The sequence below is a fragment of the Erinaceus europaeus genome, chromosome 1, assembly GCF_950295315.1.
Source record: "Erinaceus europaeus chromosome 1, mEriEur2.1, whole genome shotgun sequence".
In the NCBI taxonomy this organism is placed as follows: domain Eukaryota; kingdom Metazoa; phylum Chordata; class Mammalia; order Eulipotyphla; family Erinaceidae; genus Erinaceus; species Erinaceus europaeus.
This window is the reverse complement of record NC_080162.1, coordinates 136,721,484-136,741,490: the sequence shown is the minus strand read 5'-3', so window position 1 is coordinate 136,741,490 and position 20,007 is coordinate 136,721,484. Positions and strand designations below refer to the sequence as shown.

The window sequence follows — 20,007 nt, the reverse complement described above, 5'->3', positions numbered from 1 at the left end:
GGGGAGGGGAGAGGAGAGGAGAGGAGAGGAGAGGAGGGGAGAGGAGGGGAGAGAAGGGGAGAGGAGGAGAGGGGAGAGAAGGGGAGAGGAGGGGAGGGGAAAGGAGAGGAGAGGAGAGGAGAGGAGAGGAGGAAAGGGGAGGGGAGGGGACGGGGGAGAGGAGAGGAATGTTTGTGAGAGTATATTAGGGAAAAAATCAGATGGAGCTAGCAGCGCTTTCTGACATGGATGCAGCTTTCTAAAAGGAAGAAAAAAAAAGAAGCAAGAAGGAAGCTTAAGTGGACATGTGAGCTAGCAGGGCAGATGTGAGAAAATTCAACAAGGCTGATGGAAAGCCCTTAGACAAAACCATACATCAGCAAAAACCTAAAAATTCTCAGGAGCAGGTTTAAATATCACTACTACACTGAGTCATTGGCTAGAAGTGGCCACTGAGAACTGTGGTCTCTGCACCAACACAGTGATAGATTTTAAAGCACCACAGCTGAGGCCATGAGTATGAAAAAGTTCATTTCTGTGGCAATGAGGAAAGAGTTCAAAGTTTTTTTTTTTCTTTTTTAATGAATTGGCATATTAACTCAAACTCACTAGGGCTAAGGACTGTGATAACTATTGTTGTATTCTATATAGCAGTTATTAAACCATCTGGCATCAAGGAAATACTCAGAATTTATTATTTTGAATTTGATTACATTCAATTTCACAGATGTTTCTCCCCATGTAAATGATTGAAGGAGACTTAGGTTCAGTGTCTAGGGACTTCTTTATTCTTTTTAATAGAGTCTTTTAATTTTTATTTATTTATTTATTGGATAGAGACAACCAGAAATTGAGAGGGAAGTGGGGGGGAGGGGTGGCACCAGAGAGGGAGGCAGAAAGACACCCTCAGCCCTCCTTCACCACTTGTGAAACTTTTCCCCTGCAGATGGGAACCAGGGGCTCGAACTCAGGCCCTTGGGCATTGCACCATGTATGCTCAACCAAATGCCACCACCTGGCCCCAGGACCTTCTTTATAAGTATGCAGTCAATGAGTGACAAAAACAGAGTTGGCCCTAGATTACATGAGGTGATATGCTGACATATGGAACAATGGGTACTTGGTGGTACCAGCATCACCATCTTTTCATTTATAGAAAACATTCTGTATTCTGTTAAGTTCAAATTACTTTTGTCTCATCTAATTTCTGTATTGTCCTCAACTTAGACCTATTTACTGCCTGAAATGTAATTGTTCCATACTATGCACATGGAACAAAGAATTGGAAGAAGAAAAAAAAAAGAAGAAGGGAAAAAAAGAACTTGTAGAAAACAGGGACTAGTATAAACAGATAACAGAAATAAGAAAAATATATATATTGCAAGCTAGACTAAGGATGAAGGAACAAGAAAAATGAATGTTATTGCTTCCTCATTCTAACCAACCTGGTTAGAATGTTTAAGGTTATATAGTATGTTTAGTATCTATTGCTTTTCTGATCATGGTTCATATTGAGGGAAAAAATGACATTTTAAAATGTCATTCCAGTGAAATCAGCACTCTTCTACTTCTTATTAAGTTTAAGTCCAGAAGATCAACAGAAAACTAGAAAGCAATAAGGGTCTTACCTTTAAGCAATAAGGGTATTACCAAGTGAAAGCTAGTGAGTATGAACTATATTGGAAAACCTTTGGCATGAATTCCTTAAATTATTGAAAGCCCAAAGTTAGGTTTAGGTAAGGTAGCACTTTCCAATGCTCAAAGTAGAATGCATATAGTAGCAAAATCCTGGGAGCTACTTGACTAGCACAGGATAATCAGTTTTCTTAGAATCCACTGCTCACTCACAGAGGCCACTTTTCCCCCTTGTATTCTATTGGATATGACAGAGAAAAATTGAGGGAGAAAGAGAAAGGTAGAAAGGGGGAGAGAGGGGGTGGGCCAGGCAGTAGCGCAGCGGGTTAAGCACACCTGGCACAAAGAGCAAGTACTGGAGTAAGGATCCTGGTTTGAGCCCTGGCTCCCCACCACAGTGGAGTCACTTCACAAGCACTGAAGCAGGTCTGCAGGTATCTTTCTCTCCCCCATTCTGTCTTCCCCTCCTCTCTAAATTTCTCTCTGTCCTATCCAACAACAATGACAGTGATAACAACGATAATAATAACAAAAACGATAAACAAAAGAGAAAGGATAGCCTCCAGGAGCAGTGAATTTGTAGAGCAGGCACCGAACCCCAACAATAACCTTGGAAGCAAAAAGAAAGAAAGAAAGAAAGAAAGAAAGGAAGGAAGGAAGGAAGGAAGGAAGGAAGGAAGAAAAAGAAAGAAATGAAAAGAAAAGAAGAAAAAAAAAAGAAAAGGGGAAAGAGACAGACACTGGCAGACATACTTCACCACTCGTGAATCATCCTCCCTGCAGATGGGGAACAGGGACTGGAACCCTGCTTCTTTCACATGATAATGTCTTTGCTAACCTGGTGTGCCACAGCTCCCAATAAATGCTTATTATAAAAGAGCAAAGTATATGAGGGTCCTGGAGGGACAGCAAAAAGGTTGTGCAAAAGCTTTTATACTTAAAGCTCCAAGGTCCTAGAATGACCATTAACCAGAACTGAGCTATACTGTACATATCTTTTTCTTTCATTAAAATAAAATAAGTAAAATCTGAAAAATAAAAAAAAATCACTTTAACAAAATAATTCATACATTATAGTGATATAATATGCTTTATCCATATAATGTCACTGCTATTCTTAAATAGAACCAGCTTCTATAGCTGGTGATGCTATTGAAACAAACAACATATGAAAGAAATAAGTTTTCATTTTAGTTTTTTAATTTACATTGTCAAAATAATTAAATAAGAAAGCCATTCAACTCTATAATGTTTTGTTAGTTGATATACATAAAATAACCTATTGGAGTCAATGTAATCAAGAAAAATAAAACTTAAGAAAAGCCAATTATAAAAATCCAAGTAGGCTTTTCCAAATAAGACAATCATTTAACTTTGGCCAATCAAAGTATTCCCTTGCTTTGTTTTCAATAGTTCTCAGGTTTTCATGTTTTGAGAGAGAGAGAGAGAGAGAGAGAATTTTCAGACATACAGAGACACAGAGAGAGGAAGAAAAATCACAAATTATGGGAACAAGGCATGCACCCTACCAAGTGCGCTCTTTTCCCCATCCTCCAAGTATTTTCTAATAAAACTTATCCTATGTCTCAGTTTATGTTTTAACAATGAATTTTGAATTTTTTAAAATTTTCACCATCATGCTTTATTTGTACTCACATAAGAAAACTTGAACAGGACTCTAAAAAATCAGTTTGCTTGCATGACCAACACCTATGTTAAAAAAAAAAAAAAGCAAACAAACAAAATGGACTGAAAATTATTCCTTTTATTTTCTGTCATCACTGGGGCTTTATCTCTCCAGGATGGTCTTCGCAGAGAGAAGGACAGATTTCAGACAGAAATTCAGAAAGAGGGAGTCGGGCGGTAGCGCAGCAGGTTAAGCGCACGTGATGCAAACACAAGGACTGGCATGAGGATCCTGGTTCGAGTCCCCAGCTCCCCACCTGCAGAGGAGTTGCTTCACAGGTGGTGAAGCAGGTCTGCAGGTGTCTATCTTTCTCTCCTCCTCTCTGTCTTCCCCTCTTCTCTCCATTTCTCTCTGTCCTATCTAACAACAACAACATCAATAACAACAATAATAACTACAACAACAGTAAAAAGACAACAAGGGCAACAAAAGGGAAAATAAATAAATAAATAATTTAAAAAAAAAAGAAATTCAGAAAGAGAGAGTAGCAACAGCTACATTTCTCTCCACTACTCTCCTCTGCCTGATCAATCAGGAATATTAAAGGAAATTACTTGGGATCAAAGCAACACAGGACTGGAACTACTTTTGGAACCCACCAAATCAAGGTGAATTCAAATACATGTGGCTTGTAGACAGAGATACAGCTAAAGGCTGTATCTACTCCTAAGCAACTGGTAACAGTCTGGCAGTTTTCAGATGGTAGCACCACCTCCAGTCTGTTTTACCAAAAAAAAAAAAAAAAAAAAGCCCGCTGAGGGGAGGACTCCACTCAGGCTCACCAAATGCAACTTTGAGTCTCCATTACTACTGCCCCCTAGGAGGATGGAGCAGCAGCCAGAAGGCCCCGTGCTGACATGGGTTAGGAGAGGGGGGTGAGAACTGTCCAGGAAACTCTGGAGAAAATATAGACCCTAGTGGGTTAGAGGTGGGGCTCTATAGTGAGAGCCTTTCCACATTGTTCTCCTGATGAATTGGAAGACATGGAAAATAACTGCCCCAGAACCCACAGAGCAGAAATGGGATTTATTTGGAAACTCACAATGCTGTCAGCCTGGATCTGGCTACTGGAAGCTGAATTGAGCCTGGGGATCCTCAGGACATGGGAATCTCTGTACATAACTACTGTGTTATCTCTCTCCCACCCTGATTTACATCTTGGTCAGGCATGAGTGATTAAGCTAAAAAGCCTACTTATAGTTAAAAAGCCCTCAGGCACCCATAGCCTATAGGGAAGGAAAAAAACAAAAGAGGCTTTAACAGCCAGTGTGCTTCAATTTAGGGATTGAGATAACATTGAAACAATTATGAATTCCACAACTGTGAATTCGTTAATTACCTTACTTAGAAACAAGTCAATTCAGGCAAGAGTGATCAGTAGATTGAAAAGTACTGAGAAAAGGATCTCATAACACACTATATAAAATGGTTAAACAAAGAAAAAATATTAGAGAAATGAACCAGGACAGAATCCCAGATAAAAGCCTCCCAAAGGCAGAAGCACAGAAGAATGAGGTCAACATCCAAACACCAATGAAAGAATTAGTCACAGTAGTAAGGAAAGATTTTGAAAGTAAAGTCATCAGAAATGAGGAAACAAATGAAACTCTGAAGGAAAACACTATATCGAGGTAATTAAAGAGCTGAAAACTGAAATAGCTGAACACAACTTAGTGATCCACCACATCAATAAATGCCAAGACCAAAAACCACATGGTCATATCAATAGATGCAGAGAGAGCCTTTAACAAAATACAACATCATTTTATGATCAAAATGCTACAAAAAATGGGAATAGATGTAGTGTATTCCATATATAGCAAAACTATAGCCAACATCATACTCAATGGTGAAAAACTGGAAACATTTCTCCTCAGATCAGGTACTAGACAGATGGGGATGCCCACTATCACCATTACTATTCAACACAGTGTTGGAAGTCCGTGCCATAGCAATCAGGCAGGAGCAAGGAATTCAAGGGATACAGATCTTCCTGTTTGTAGATGATATGATAGTATACATAAAAAAACTTAAAGAATCAGCAGGAAGCTTTTGGATTTTATCAGGCAATATAGTAAGCTGTCGGGCTACCAAATTAACATTCAAAAGTCAATGGCATTCCTTTATGCAAATATTAATTAGAAGAAGATTAAATCCAGAAATCAATTCCTTTTACAACAGTAACAACAACAAAAAAAACAATAAAATATCTAGAATAAGTCTAACCAAAGAAATGAAAGACTTGTACACTGAAAATTATGAGTCACTACTCAAGGAAATTGAAAAAGACACAAAGAAGTGGAAAGATATTCCATGTTAATGGGTTGGAAGAATTAACATTTTCAAAATGAATATACTACCCAGAGCCATATACAAATTTAATGCAACCCCCATCAAGATTCCAACTACATTTTTAGGAGAACAGAACAAATGCTATAAATGTTGATCTGGAACCAGAAAAGAACTAGAATTGCCAAAACAGTCTTGAGAAGAAATAACAAAACTGGAGGCATCACACTCCCAGATCTCAAAATGTACTATAGGATCACTGTCATCAAAACTGCTTGGTACTAGAACTTGAACAGACATAATGACCAGTGGAATAGAATTGAGAGCACAGAAGTAAGCCCCACACCTATGGACATCTAATCATTGACAAAGGTGCTGAGACTATTAAATGAAATGAGGGAATGGGAGTCTTTCCAACAAATGGTGTTGGAAAAAATGGGTTGAAACATACAGAAGAATGAAACTAAACCACTTTATTGCACCAAACATAAAAGTAAATTTCAAGTGGATCAAGGACTTGAATTTTAGACTAGAAACTATCAGATACTTAGAGGAGAATATTGGCAGAACTATTTTCTGCATAAATTTTAAAGACATCTTCAATGAAACTTATCCAATTACAAAGAAGATGAAGGCAAGAATAAACTAAATAATAACAAATTATAAAGCTTCTGCACAGCAAAAGAAACCAATACCCAAAGAGACCCCTCATAGAATGGTAGAAGATCTTCACATGCCATATGTTAGACAAGAGGCTAATAACCAAATATATAAGGAGCTCACCAAATTCAACAACAAGAAAACAAATGACCATATTCAAAAATGGGGAGAGGACATAGACCGAATATGAAATACAGGAGAGATCCAAAAGGCCAAGAAACATGAAAAAAATGCTCCAAGCCATTGATTGTCAGATAAATGCAAATAAAGACAACAATGAGATATCACATTTTCCCAAGAAAATGTCATACATCAGAAAAGAACAGCAACAAATGCTGGACAGGTTGTGGGGACAAAGAAACACTCCTGTACTTCTGGTGGGAATGCAATTTGCCCAACCCCTGTGGAGAGCAGTCTGGAGAACTCTCAGAAGACTAAAAATGTACCTACACTATGAGCCTGAAATTCCTTTCCTTAGGATATATCATAAGAAACAAAACACATCCATCCCAAAAGATATATATTCATAGCAACACAATTTGTAATAGCCAAAACCTGAAAGCAACCCAGCTGTCCAACAAAAGATGAGTATCTGAGAGAGTTGTGGTATATACACACACAGTGAAATATTACTCAAGTATTAAAAACTGTGATTTCACCATTTTCATCCCATCTTGGATGGAGCTTAAAGAAATCATGTTAAGTGAAATAATTTAGAAATAGAAGGATACATATATGATGCTCTCACTCACAGGCAGAAATTGAAACACAAGATCAGAAAGGAAAAAATAAAGTAGAGCCTGAACTGGATTTGGTGTATTGTACCAAAGTAAGAGACTCTGGGGTGGGTTTGTGGGGAGGGATCAGGTCCTGGAACATGATGGCAGAAGACCCAGTGGAGGTTGTATTGTTATGTGGAAAACTGGGAAATGTTATGTATTATAAACTATTGTATTTACTGTTGACTGTAAAATATTAATCCCGCAGTGAAAAGAGAAATTAAAAAAAAGAAAAATTCAGAAAGAGAGAGAGAGAGAGACCATACCACAACACAACAACAAAACCTCCTTTAGTATAGTGGGACAAGGTTTACATCTGAGTTCTATATATGACAAATCAGCTGTACTGTCTGGGTCCTTAATTTCTTTCCTTAGTTATTTTTTGTTATGTAGGTGCAGCTTCTGAAAGTAAAATGATTCTGCATGAAACAATAACTTGCTGGAAGATTGTTTAAAATTAAGATGTTTATATATAGTATAAATGCCCCCCCTTTTTTGCCTCCAGGGTTATTACTGGGGCTCAGTGCCTGCACTACGAATCCACTGCTCCTAGGAACCATTTTTTTCATTTTGTTGTTATTGTTGTTGTTGTTGGGGACAGAGAGAAGTCAAGAGAGGAGGAGAAGACAGAGAGGGGGAGAGAAAGATAGACACCTGCAGACCTGCTTCACTGCTTGTGAAGCTATCTCCCTGCAAGTGGGGAGCCGGGGGCTTGAACTGGGTTCCTTGCACTGGTCCTTGCATTTCATACCATGTGTGCTTAACCCACAGCTCTACTGCTGGGGCGCCTTAAATATCCATATTTAATGAAAAGTAAATGAGACAAGTGTACTTAAATACAAATACTTTCAATACAGAAGATCATATTGTCAAAAGCAAATTTTGAAAAGCCTCTTTTTTAAGAACTAAAACCCCACATTTATTGGGGGAATATATTTTGCTTCTCTTGTTCAAACTCATTTCCCATAATTCAGATTTTGGGTTGCTACCAATTTTTCTGTGTGTTAGGGTTTCACCACTCTAGGTCAGATTTTTTTTTTAGATAGAAGAAAAAAAAAACATAGAAAGAGAGACCAAGAGAGAGAAAGCTTTCCTTTAGTGCTTTAGCACTCTTAAATGACATTTTTAGGGTCTGAGCTTTGGTCATGGCCATAGATAGCATGTTGTGAACACTCCTAGTTGATCTATCTTGCCAGTCCCTGTACTTTTAACTTTGATTTCAAGAATCAACTGCCTTGAGATATAATTATTCTATAGGAAACTGACTTATAATCATAGTAATCATTTTCATATTTCAAGAAGTAATCATTTCTGTGTTTCAGTCATCATAAATTATATTTGCCTTAAATTATGATAGACAGTGATAACTAAAATAATGTTTTATTGATTTGACACAAAGACATATTATTTTACATAAATATGTACTGTCCAAAGTAAAGGAAATATTGAATTATATGTGCATATGTATATAAGTCTATAAGAAAGGGTTTTTTTTGTTGTTGTTTCCAGGGTTATTGCTGGAAATCAATGCCTGCACCACAAATCCACCGCTCCCAGAGACTATTTTTTTCCTTTTGTTGCCTTTGTTCTTTATCATTGTTGTTATTCTTCTTATTGTTGTTGTCATTACTGTTGTTGTTGTTGTTGGATAGGAGAGAGAAGGGGAAACAAAGATGGGGAGAGAAAGATAGACACCTGCAGACCTGCTTTACCATTTGTGAAGTGACCACCCTGGCAGATGGGAAGCTGGGGGTTCGAACTGGGATCCTTAGGCCGGTCCTTGCGCTTTGAGCAATGTGCACTTAACCCACTGTGCTACTGCCCAAACCCCAGGAAGAATTTTAGTTGGTTTCTTTTTGTTTGTTTTTTAAACTTAAAATTATTTATTTGTTTATTTATTTATTTACTGGATAGAGACAGAGAAATTGAGAGGAGAGAATAGAGAGGGAAAGATTGTCTATGGCCATACCACCCTGAACATGCCTCATCTCATCTGATCTCAGAGGCTAAGCAGGGTTGGGTCTGGTTAGTACTTGGATGGGAGAGAGAAAGATAATAGATGATAGATTAGATAGATAAATAGATAGATAGATAGATAGATAGATAGATAGATAGATAGATAGATAGATAGGGGGTTAGGTAGATAGGGGGATAGATAGGTAGGGGTATAGATAGAAGGATAGACGGATGGATAGACAGTCCTGCAGTACTGCTTCACCACTCGTGAAGTTTCCTTCCTACAGTGGGACAGTGGGCTTGAACCTGGGTCCTTGGTTAGAGTGGTAGGATTACTGTCTTCTCAACTAGGTTCACCAACACCTAGTCTCTTATTTGACTTCTAATTGTAAAAGCACACTGGATTCAAAAGAAAATAATTCTATACCTCCTTGATCAGTCCACTTGGAAATTTCCTTGCCGTCCACAGAATGCTTGAAGCCACTGCAGGTGCCATTACAGCTAAAGTACTACCAGAGACTACACAGGACAGGCCAAGAATATACATCAAAAACAACAGTTTAACCCATGTGGTTATTTACTTTGACACATATCATATCACAGTTGGTAGCTGCAGTGTTTATTTGAATTTAGATACTGATTAAATACTTTGCCAGCCCTGTTTCTGCAAACACAAAGTAAAAAAAAAAAAAAATTCCCATTCTCATTAAATCAAAAGAAACATGCTTAGTATGTCAGGCAGTCATTGTTTTTATTACCAATAAACAAAAATGTTTATTTCCCCAGTCCCTTTGTCAGAAAGTGTTCTGTGTTTATGGAATAAGCTATTAGAAAAAAAAAATCACTCCTGGTTAAGAGTTGACTGAGTCTGTCATATGGGCTGTACCTGGGTCTCAACATCTGTGAGTTTTCTGGTCTGCTCTGCAGTCTGAGAAAGGAGACTCGTTCCTATCTCAAGCATGGTGGCCGTGTGGTTCTGAACTGCATTCTGCTGTATTTGGGCCATCTCTGACTTCATATTTTCCACAATGTAATTCTCAATCTGTAAGAGATAAAGAACAAAATATACTACATTATAAGCAAAGACTCTTAGTGGTGCATGTAATATTTACAATGACAAAACAAGACACAGCTGGCAAATCATCCATCTGGCAAAAATCTTCTGCATCTCTGGGAGCTGGGGAAATAGGAGCAAAGCACACAGGAATCTAGTTACAAAAAAAAAAAGTAAAAAAGAAAGCCTCCTAATATACTGATACATACCAGCATATAGAAGTATATTAGGTATATGCATATATATTAGTATATATGTTCACAGTGAAAACTGGCACTTTTCTACAAGTACTTTATGTCTTCAAAACTATCTCACTTAACCTCACAGTAAAGGTGAAATTTAGGCTGCATTCATAGATGGTTTCACTGTTCTTTTTACTTCCCTCTGAGGAAAGTGTAAACTGAACCACATATCACCCACCTAGAAGAATGTTGGTATGATCATGTAAATCAGAATCTCGGACCCCTAGTTTTTCAATTACATCCTATTGTCCACTCACTTCTGAGAAAAAAATCAGCTTCTTATTTTCATTTCATTCATGGTAAATCAAAGACTGCTGGGTAGAAGAACAGGACAGAGAGGAAAAAGGGAGATAGCCCAAAAGCGGACTTCTAACAGCCAGAAGTGCATGAAATGAGCTGCAGAGCCTGGAAGTTGACTTGCTCTCTTGAAAGCTAAACATAGGCATTGAATTTACCGCCCATAAAGTCAACTTGGGTAAAGTTTAGTCCTTTATGGTGTCATCTTAGGAATAGTGTGGTTGTAAAATAGATTGTGTAATAGAAGCCAAGAGGAATTTTAAATGACTTACAAGCATCCTGAGAGGCACCTGGGAGGATAAAAGTGAGTATGTGCACTGTTTGAAAAACACAAAAGTCTGCACCTCCTGGTTGGTGTACTTCTCCCCCCATCACTGGATGGTGACTACATTTTATTACCCAATTACACATATGGAGAAATTGCATCCCAGAGAAATCAGATCCAAGGCCACACACCACAAAAGTATCCAGACTTGGATTTGAGTTCTCAAGTCTTTAACTTTCATACCAATACTCTTAACCACTTGACAACTCTTCCAAGTCCTGCTTTATAAGTCAGGTTCCAAATCATTAACAGCTACGTGATTTTTACTGATGGACTGAACCATAATACATTCAGTGTTTTATAATCCATAGTAACATTGTTATCATGTAATAAATATAGTCTCAAGTTAAATTCCCCATTGTGAAACTTTGGCAGTTCAATTTTTAACAGTCATTTGCTTATTTGTATTTATCAATTGTGAATCTCCTTTCAGCTGAAGAAAAGGAAATATTTTGAAGTGCAACTGAACCAATCAGTACAATTCCAATATGATTATATTCTGAATTTTATGTTAATAAAAAGTAAATTTCCTTTGCCCTTATTCTGAAATTAGACATATGTATGTTTGTGATTCAACCTACAAAAATACAAAATATTTTGCATGTGGGTAATTCAACCTATAAAAATATATTTTTTAAAAACTAACAGAATAAATATCCGAAGATTATTTTAACAAAATCTAGGGTCTCTGGGTTAAATCTAACTTTACTCCAACTAAACTGGATGCATTTCATTAAACAACAATCAAAGGTTAGAGAAAGAAGTGTAGGTCATAGATTCACATAACTGCTTTTTGAATTCTACATCCTATGCTCCCCTTTTTGTGACAAAACTCCTCAACTTTCCTTTGGTAAATTATCTTCTCCCTCTTCACAATAAATTGCATTTGTAATGTGGCCAAATCTTAGCTTCAGGAATGGGTACATGTTGGGGCACTACAAATTAGAATGCTGTGCTTTTACTTACAGTAACATATTTAAGATTGGAAAGGTACTATTTACTAAGTCATTGAGACTTAGGTATGGAACTGTGTCCAACTAATTTATTTATTTATTTATTTATTTATTTATTTATTTATTTATTGGATAAAGACAGCCAGAAATCCATAGGGGAGTGAGTGAGAGAGAGATAGAGAGAAACCTGCAAAGCTGCTTTACCATTTGCAAACCTTTGGCCCTGTAGGTAGGGGCTTGGGCCTTGAATCTGGTTCCTGTAACATATGCACTCAACCAGTTGAGCCACCACCTGGCCCCTTGTCCAACTAGTTTACGATCAAACTTTTCCTTTTCTGTTTCATAAATGGGTAACAGTAAGCTTAACACTACTGATAGCCCCATTTTCCACCACAAAACACGTAAGTCTTGGGGTGAAGCTGACTCATCAAACGAGAATTAGATTACATGGATAAATAAGATATGTAGACTTACATATAAATAAATAGGCAGACATAATCAATTCATATAAACAGAGGGATACCTTTAGAGCAACTAGGTCCTTTTCACTATTAGACATTTGCTTATAGTATATATATGTATCTATAACTAATAATATCCTCCTGAATTTATTCCATTTTTGTTGATTTCTGCTTCAGCCATATCAATTTGTACCTCTAACACCTATAATCAAAAGAATCTTGACTAATGGCAGGCAGACAGGTAGACTGTAGAGTGATTCTCCTCCAGGAAAAATAGGGTTAGACATGAATGTATTATGAAAAATGATCGTGAATCTCTGTCATGAAGCGTATGCCTCTCATTTACAACTGGCACTCAGTGAGTGTGTGTGGTATAGCAGGCAATGGGATAAGAGCTTTCCTTTTATAACTGCATTCTATGTGGTAGATATTCTTAGAGCTACTAAATAGGAGAGACTATGGAGGCCTAGAAAATCCACAACATTTTGTTTGAGAACCAACAGTAATCCAAGTCCCAGTGCCAAAATAAATGTTCTTAACCTCTAACCTATTCAGTTTAGCTAGCACTACTTAATGACTCTAAGAATTTATTATGTATTTCCTAAACATTGTCAAAAGCACCCAGGGAGCATTTTAAGAAATGCAGATAAAAGGTATAACACACAAGAACTCTGAATCAGAAAATTTAAAGGTATAGTCTGTGGAACAGTACTTTAAAAAAAATTGTACTGTAGTTCTGATTCAAACAAGGGTCCCCAAATAACTGCCTATTGATAACTGTTTGTCAGCAATCTATCACAAAATGAGGAACTTATGCCAGGATGCAAATTATCTATGCTGCTAAGCAAACTTAAGTTCACTACATACTTAAGTTTCTATGAAAATAAATATATACATATATATGTAGAGAGAGAGATTATATTAATCTAATCTACAACCTAGTACAAGTTTCTTGCAGAATGATAATAAGGTCACCAAATTATGACCTATATGAGCTATGTTGGATTCCCTGTTCAGCAACAAGTTAAAAACACAAAAAGATTCCATATATAGATTTATTTACTAAGAAGTCATTCACTTCTAAGTGAACTCTTAAACAGATTTAATTGGCAGTTATACATCTTTTATTTGCTGGTTAGTGAGTGTCTTTCCCTAAAGCTTGACTCACAGTGGTTGTAGTAATCACGGTGAACCCTTTGTCTTCCTACCACTAGATACCCTTTAGCATAGGGTGATTGTGCATCAATTTTCAGTTGTTGGGTAATCTTGTGTATGTTAGAGTAAAGGTTCTGTATTGCTGTGCTCTTTTTCAGTTGTGAAGATAATATTAGCAAAGCTGCTCAGATCAGTATCTGTCAAAAGGAGTCTCCCAATCCTCTTGACCCATTTGTAGAAATAAAGTAGATCCCCAACCTATATTAAAAGTCACATAAATATAACTCTAGTTAATTATTTTTTAATCAAATGGGTCTGCTTTCTCTAAGAGTAAATGCCTTTTAATGCGAAAGGTAATGACACACTTAAGTAGCAAAAACCAGATGTAGTTGACGTAAAGGCTGAATGGGGAGGCAAAAGTCAAATATACAATGTGTGATTAATAAGGAGGACTACTTTCATCTTATCTCTAAACATTCCTCTGTATATATAACTGTGAAATCTATCCTGAAGTGCCGTATCAGTTGAGTTCAGGGGAGAATTGTGACAAATTTGATTGTCTTCATATATTCCCTACTGGTTTTAAAAATGTCCAGGAGATATCATGGCTCCTTCAAGACTCAATTTTTTTATAAACAAGAAAGATTTGAATTTCTTAAGCTTAGAAGTTGTTTGACAAGAGTTGATAGGACATAAACTAAAAAACTCCCATCCTCAATCATGAAATCATTTATAACAAGTGTGCTCAACGATTTGATTATAAGAAACTCTCAGTGTCTGACTCCAGAGTTTTGTAAAGTGCTGGCCTAAAGACTAGTATAAAAATGGAGAGTGTGAGTTGAAAGAAGATCACTAAAAATAAATGATACAGAGGCTGGGAGATAGCACAGCCCAAAGAGTGTACATTTTACCATACATGAAGACTAAGGTTCAAGCTCCCGCCCACCACAAGAAAGCATTTGTAGGGAGGATGTTCCAAGGATTGTGGAACAGTATCTCTCTTTCTCTTCCTCTTCTCTGTATCTCTTTCCCTTTCTTCTCTCACCCTCTATCTAAAACCAATAAATAAACTGAGAGCCTGCCAGGAACTGTGGAACTGTGTAGGTGCAAAGTTCCAGCCACAACCCTATTGGTAAAGACAAAGCAAAAGAGAAAGAGGAAATGGAAAGAAGGAAGGAAGAAAGGAAGGAAGGAAGGGATGAACGAAGAAAGGAAATAAGGGATTTTTTTATCAAGTAAATACTGAAAAATTATTTAGTGTCTACAAATAACTTTTGATCATATTATCTGATTTGATCTTTGCACTAGCCCTGAGAAGGGAGTCCTGGCTTGATTTTATGGTTTAAAAATAGTAACAACAAATGTAGGAGAGGTTTCTGTGGTAAAGAAACCCTCCTGCACTTCTGGTGGGAATGTAAATTGGTGCAAGCCCTCTGGAGAGTAGTCTGGAGAACACTCAGAAGGCTAGAAATGGACCTACATTATGACCCTACAATTTCGCTCCTGGGGATATATCCTAAGGAACCAATCATACCCACCCCAAAAGATTTGTGTATACATATGTTCATAGCATCACAATTTGTAATAGCCAAAACCTGGAAGTAACCCAGGTTTCCAACAAAAGATGAATGGCTGAGCAAGTTGTGGTTACACAATAGAATATTACTCAGGTATTAAAAATGGTGGATTCACCTTCTTCACCTCATCTTGGATGGAGCTTAAAGAAATCATGTTAAGTAAGACAAATCAGAAAGAGAAGGATGAATATGGGATGATCTCTCTCATGGAAAGATGTTGAGAAATAAGAACAGAAAGGGCAAACATAAAGTAGAACTTGACTTGCAGCAAAGCAAAGGACTCTTGGGGAGAGAGGCTTTCAGGTCCTGGTGCATGACAGTAGAGAAGGACATTAGCTGTGGGTGAGAGTGTTTTGCAGAAAACAGATTATTTTACATATATATCAATAGCTGAATTTACTGTGAACCATTATTCCCCCAATAAATAATAAATAAAAAGAATGAACTCTCAGAGACTCCAGGTGATGTCTCAATGGATGTGAGATAAACTACTCTTTAAATGTCCATTCATCTCAGATTTGCTGAAATTGTTCTGCTGTTAAATTGTTGGCTAATTGATTTCATTAAAAATAATAATTTACTTGTTCCTTTGAGGAAAAAAATGCATTGTTGTGAGGCAATACTTTTACTTTGCCTCGCTAGATTGAGGGCCAAATTAATTTGATATAGGTGAGAGGTCCTACAGTGGGGTATGTGGAAAATATGCTTGCCAGATGGTTTAATATAATAAGTCAATAAAATGACTATCGGTTTCTAACTTTTTTCTTAGTGTGTAGTTTATTGAGACCATGTATTTTTTCTTCCACACTTCTATTTGTACAATAAATGTAAAATAAACAATCATTAGAAACAATAGCCCATTGAAACTCTACCAAGGTTAGATGTGTACCAAGTTTGACAAATATATTGTACACAGACAGAAAACAAAACTTCCCAAACTGACAAAATGAATTTGTTCAGAGATAGACAGACTTTTTTAATATTTAATGGTCACACTGACTTAAATTGCAGCACTCTGAAAGATATTATAGGCAGTGAGAAAAATAAGTCCACAGTAAACTGTACAACAAGTAGCACTACTACAAAGAAGAAAAAAGAAGTATTTTTAGGAGTTCAAGGTTACTAGTCGTTTCTAGGTCATTCTAAACCACTTTCAGGTGCCTTTTTGACAATGACCAGTTGAGAATGTTGTCATTTTTTATTATCAGAGATATTTTAGGAAGAGCTCTCTTACTAGCCCCTCAAAATGTATACTGCCTTACATTCATGAGAACTAAGATCTGTGTGAGATTATAATAATCTTGCATGTGAAATGCATTCTTCATCATTTTACTTCAAGAGATCGCTTCAAGGGAACTTTTAAATAAAAGCCTATCTTAAAGCACCAAGAATATAATTTCTCCATGTAATTCTTTTAAAAATGACATTCTAAGCCCTATAAAATTGACAAAATTTACAAAGTTCATGTAAAATATGGTGCACATTAAGTTGACTTTTACTGTATGTTGGTGCATATGGTCTTACTCATTTATGGCAAAATAACCATGAAATAAAGTAAGATGGTAAATGTGGAAAAGCAATAAAAGGTAAAACAATGCCAAAATGCATTCATTGTGGATGGTTTTATCTAATATCATTGTTTCATAAACCAGTGGGAATATTAAAAATGCAGGTAAATGCACATTTACAACTTTACATAAAACTATATCTGAGGCCACATATATTTTCTGCAGGAATTTCTATGATTAGATATCATAGTGTAGTATTTTTTTTGTAAAATAGAAAACAATGTAGCTGTATTTATGTAACTGTCATTTTTTTATTTTTTAAATATTTATTTATTTTCCCTTTCGTTGCCCTTTTTTCATTGTTGTTGTAGTTATTGTTGTTGTTACTGATGTTGTCATTGCTGGATAGGACAGAGAGAAATGGAGAGAGGAGGGGAAGACAGAGAGGGGGAGAGAAAATAGACACCTACAGACCTGCTTCACTGCCTGTGAAGTGACTCCCCTGCAGGTGGGGAGGAACCAGAGTCCTTACACGGGTTCTTGAGCTTTGCGCCACGTGCAATGCACTTAACCCATGGCGCTACCACCGGACTCCTGTAATTGTTTTTAAAGAATAGATCTATCTAGCTGTCCTTTGAAACATTTTTATATAAGCTTTTAAAAAATTACTTTTATTTATTTATTTTTATTACTGGAGAGAGATAGATATTGTGAGGATTGAAGACAGAGAGAAGCAGACAGACAGAAAGACACCTGCAGCCCTGTTTCACCACCTGTGGGAATTGGGATGCATTGGATCGACCTTCTCGTGGTGCATCCCGTGAGTACCCATTCATTGGGGAAACTGACGATCCTTCCTAGCCGACTGAATCCACATGGATCCCAGTCACTTTCAAAGCCAGCAACAAGCAGCTCCTGACAGCTTTCAAGCTGTTGGTCCTGCTCTTTGAGTCCTCCAACTTAATGTTGAGGGGCTGTCCTTTGCCAAACGCATTCTTATTGGTCAATTGGCGATACAGCATCAGGCAGATGTTATTTGCCTACAAGAAACACATATAGCAGTCGATGACAGACTATGACCCACATAGTCAACGACTGCCACCTCTCCAGATTCAAAGGAGGTCTCAAAACTTTACATCAGGCTCAACCTGACGCTGTTGACTGGCTACGGAAGAAGGGCAAACGCTAGAAGAAGAAGAAGAAGAACCATCTATGAAGACTTTCCCCCTGTAGGTGGGGACCAGGGGCTTGAAGCGAGGCCCTTGCAAATTTAAACATGTGCACCCCACCAGGATGCTGGAAGAAACATGTAATATGACGAGCTCTATGGATCTCATTTTATAGCCTTGGTGAATGAGGTTCCAAGAGGCTATGGAAAGCAAGGTGAAACAGCTAGTCAATATCACATGCTGCCTTGTAACCACTCAGTGGATGGGAAACTCATGCTTAACATCTTAGGGCTATGTCGATAACAATAGCCAGAGGTGTTATTGACCCAGTTAGTTCACACTGTTTTGTCAACTATTGGCTTCCTGATTCCCATATTGAAGCCCTCATTTCATAATAATGATTCATGTCTCATATGTTTTGGGGGTCAAGACTTTGCTTTCTGAACTCTGTCCTTGCTTTGCACCACTGATACTCATAGTTATGCCTCAGTCACTGAGTCTCATGCTCCCCTAAATATCTCCTTTTCGTTCAACACTAATAAGTAGCCAAGTTTAGGGAGAGACTCTTTATTTAGCCCAGGCTTAAATACCTTAAATCAATTTGATTTGGTCCTTGGAAATGGGTGGAAAATGCAACCTGTATATTAAGCCTTATGCCTTATACTATATAAGATGTTGAATTATTCTTAGTATTTATTTATCTATTAATTTATGAGTGAGAACCAGAGTATCACTGGCATATGAGATTCCAGGGATCAAACTTGGGACTTCATATCTTGTGAAAGATATAGTTCTGAACATTCGAGACTGGGTGGTGGCACACCTGGTTAAGTCCATATGTTAAAGTGCACAAGGACCTGGGTTCAAGCCTGTGATCCCCACCTGCAGGGGAAAAGCTTCGTGAATGGTGAAGCAGGGCTGCAGGTGTCTTTCTGTCTCCCTCTCTACCGCTCCCTTCCTCTCAATTTCTGGCTGTCTCAATCTAATAAATAAAGATGATTAAAAACAATCTTTGAACACTCTTCAGCTATGGTATATGGTGAGGTTCCAGGAACTGAAGCTAGACAAAGTGTTGAATCTTGTAAGCAAAGTACATGTACAGGCAGATCATTCCAATAACATTAGTCAGCATTCGAATGGAGTGCTACTCTCACTACATCTCTTCCTGTAAATATGTCTATCTTCGTTTTATAGAAAGAAGTTTTCAGCTCAGCCATTGAAAGTCTGAGGTAATATCTGATACACCATCCCCAAAGACGAATTAGCAATGCCCCCACTGAGGCATGTGGGGAAACCAGGATGTAATTATACCCCTAGAAAATCCCACAGGGACAAATTCTTCTGTGGTTGCATTCCTTGGATATATCTCCTATGAGGCCACTTTTTTTTCAGTCATTATGAAAGTCACATATAGTGTCCAAGGATTGAGACAGGCCCCAAGAAAATTCATGTAAACAAATGAGATGTCTTCTGTGTCAAAATATAGTTGACTAGACTCATACCTCACAGTGTGCACAACTTCTTTCACAGTCAGAGTCAGGAAACCTTGAAAATATTTATAATCCTCACAGACTTCTCCTTTCCATTTTTAAGAGGTACATCAGCTTGTACATAAAAAGCACAAAAATCGGGCTACTTCAATTTTAACACAGACACTACTGACGATTCTGTCTGTGGAAGTAGACAAGTGTAGCAACATGGGCTTTGAATCTTCAGCTATAAAATGGAGAAATGTTTATATTATTCTTTATTTAATTTTACTTTATTGGATACCAATAGACAGAAATTGAGATGAAATAGGGAGATAGAGGAGAAAGAGAAACACCTGTGGCACTATTGCAACACTTGTGAAGCTTTCCCTCATAGATGGATTTGGGGGCTTGAACCACGGTCCTTAAACATTGCAATGTATGCACTTAACCAAATGTGCCATCACCCAACCCCCTTAGATTATTCTTGATATCTCCTAAAACTCCCAAATTACTTGATGTAAAAGTTCCTTTATAAAGAAGAGAGGTCTGCAAGATTTTAATTTTCACTTGTCATGCTGAATTGAAATGTAAATTATATATCAAGATCTATAAACTATAAAATACATATTCTTTTTTTTTTTTTTTTGCCTGCAGGGTTATTGCTGGGACTCAGTGCCTGCACTACAAATCCACTGCTCCTGGAGGCTATTTTTTTCCTTTTGTTGCCCTTGCTGTAGTTATTATTACTATTATTGTCATTGTTGTTTGGTAGGACAGAGAAAAATGGAGAGAAGAGAGCGAGACAACGA

At 37.3% G+C, this 20,007-nt stretch overlaps 1 protein-coding gene across 2 annotated transcripts in view; it reads right to left on the bottom strand.

Moving 5' to 3' along the window:
- The window catches only part of ANGPT1 (angiopoietin 1), a 273,027-nt gene that overhangs the window by 109,712 nt on the left and 143,308 nt on the right, over nt 1-20,007 (bottom strand). For both annotated transcript variants that reach the window (XM_007537018.3, XM_007537019.3), the window contains exon 2: nt 9,872-10,027. In XM_007537018.3, coding sequence (XP_007537080.1) covers nt 9,872-10,027 — 156 coding nt within the window. The remainder of the gene's footprint in view (nt 1-9,871; nt 10,028-20,007) is intronic.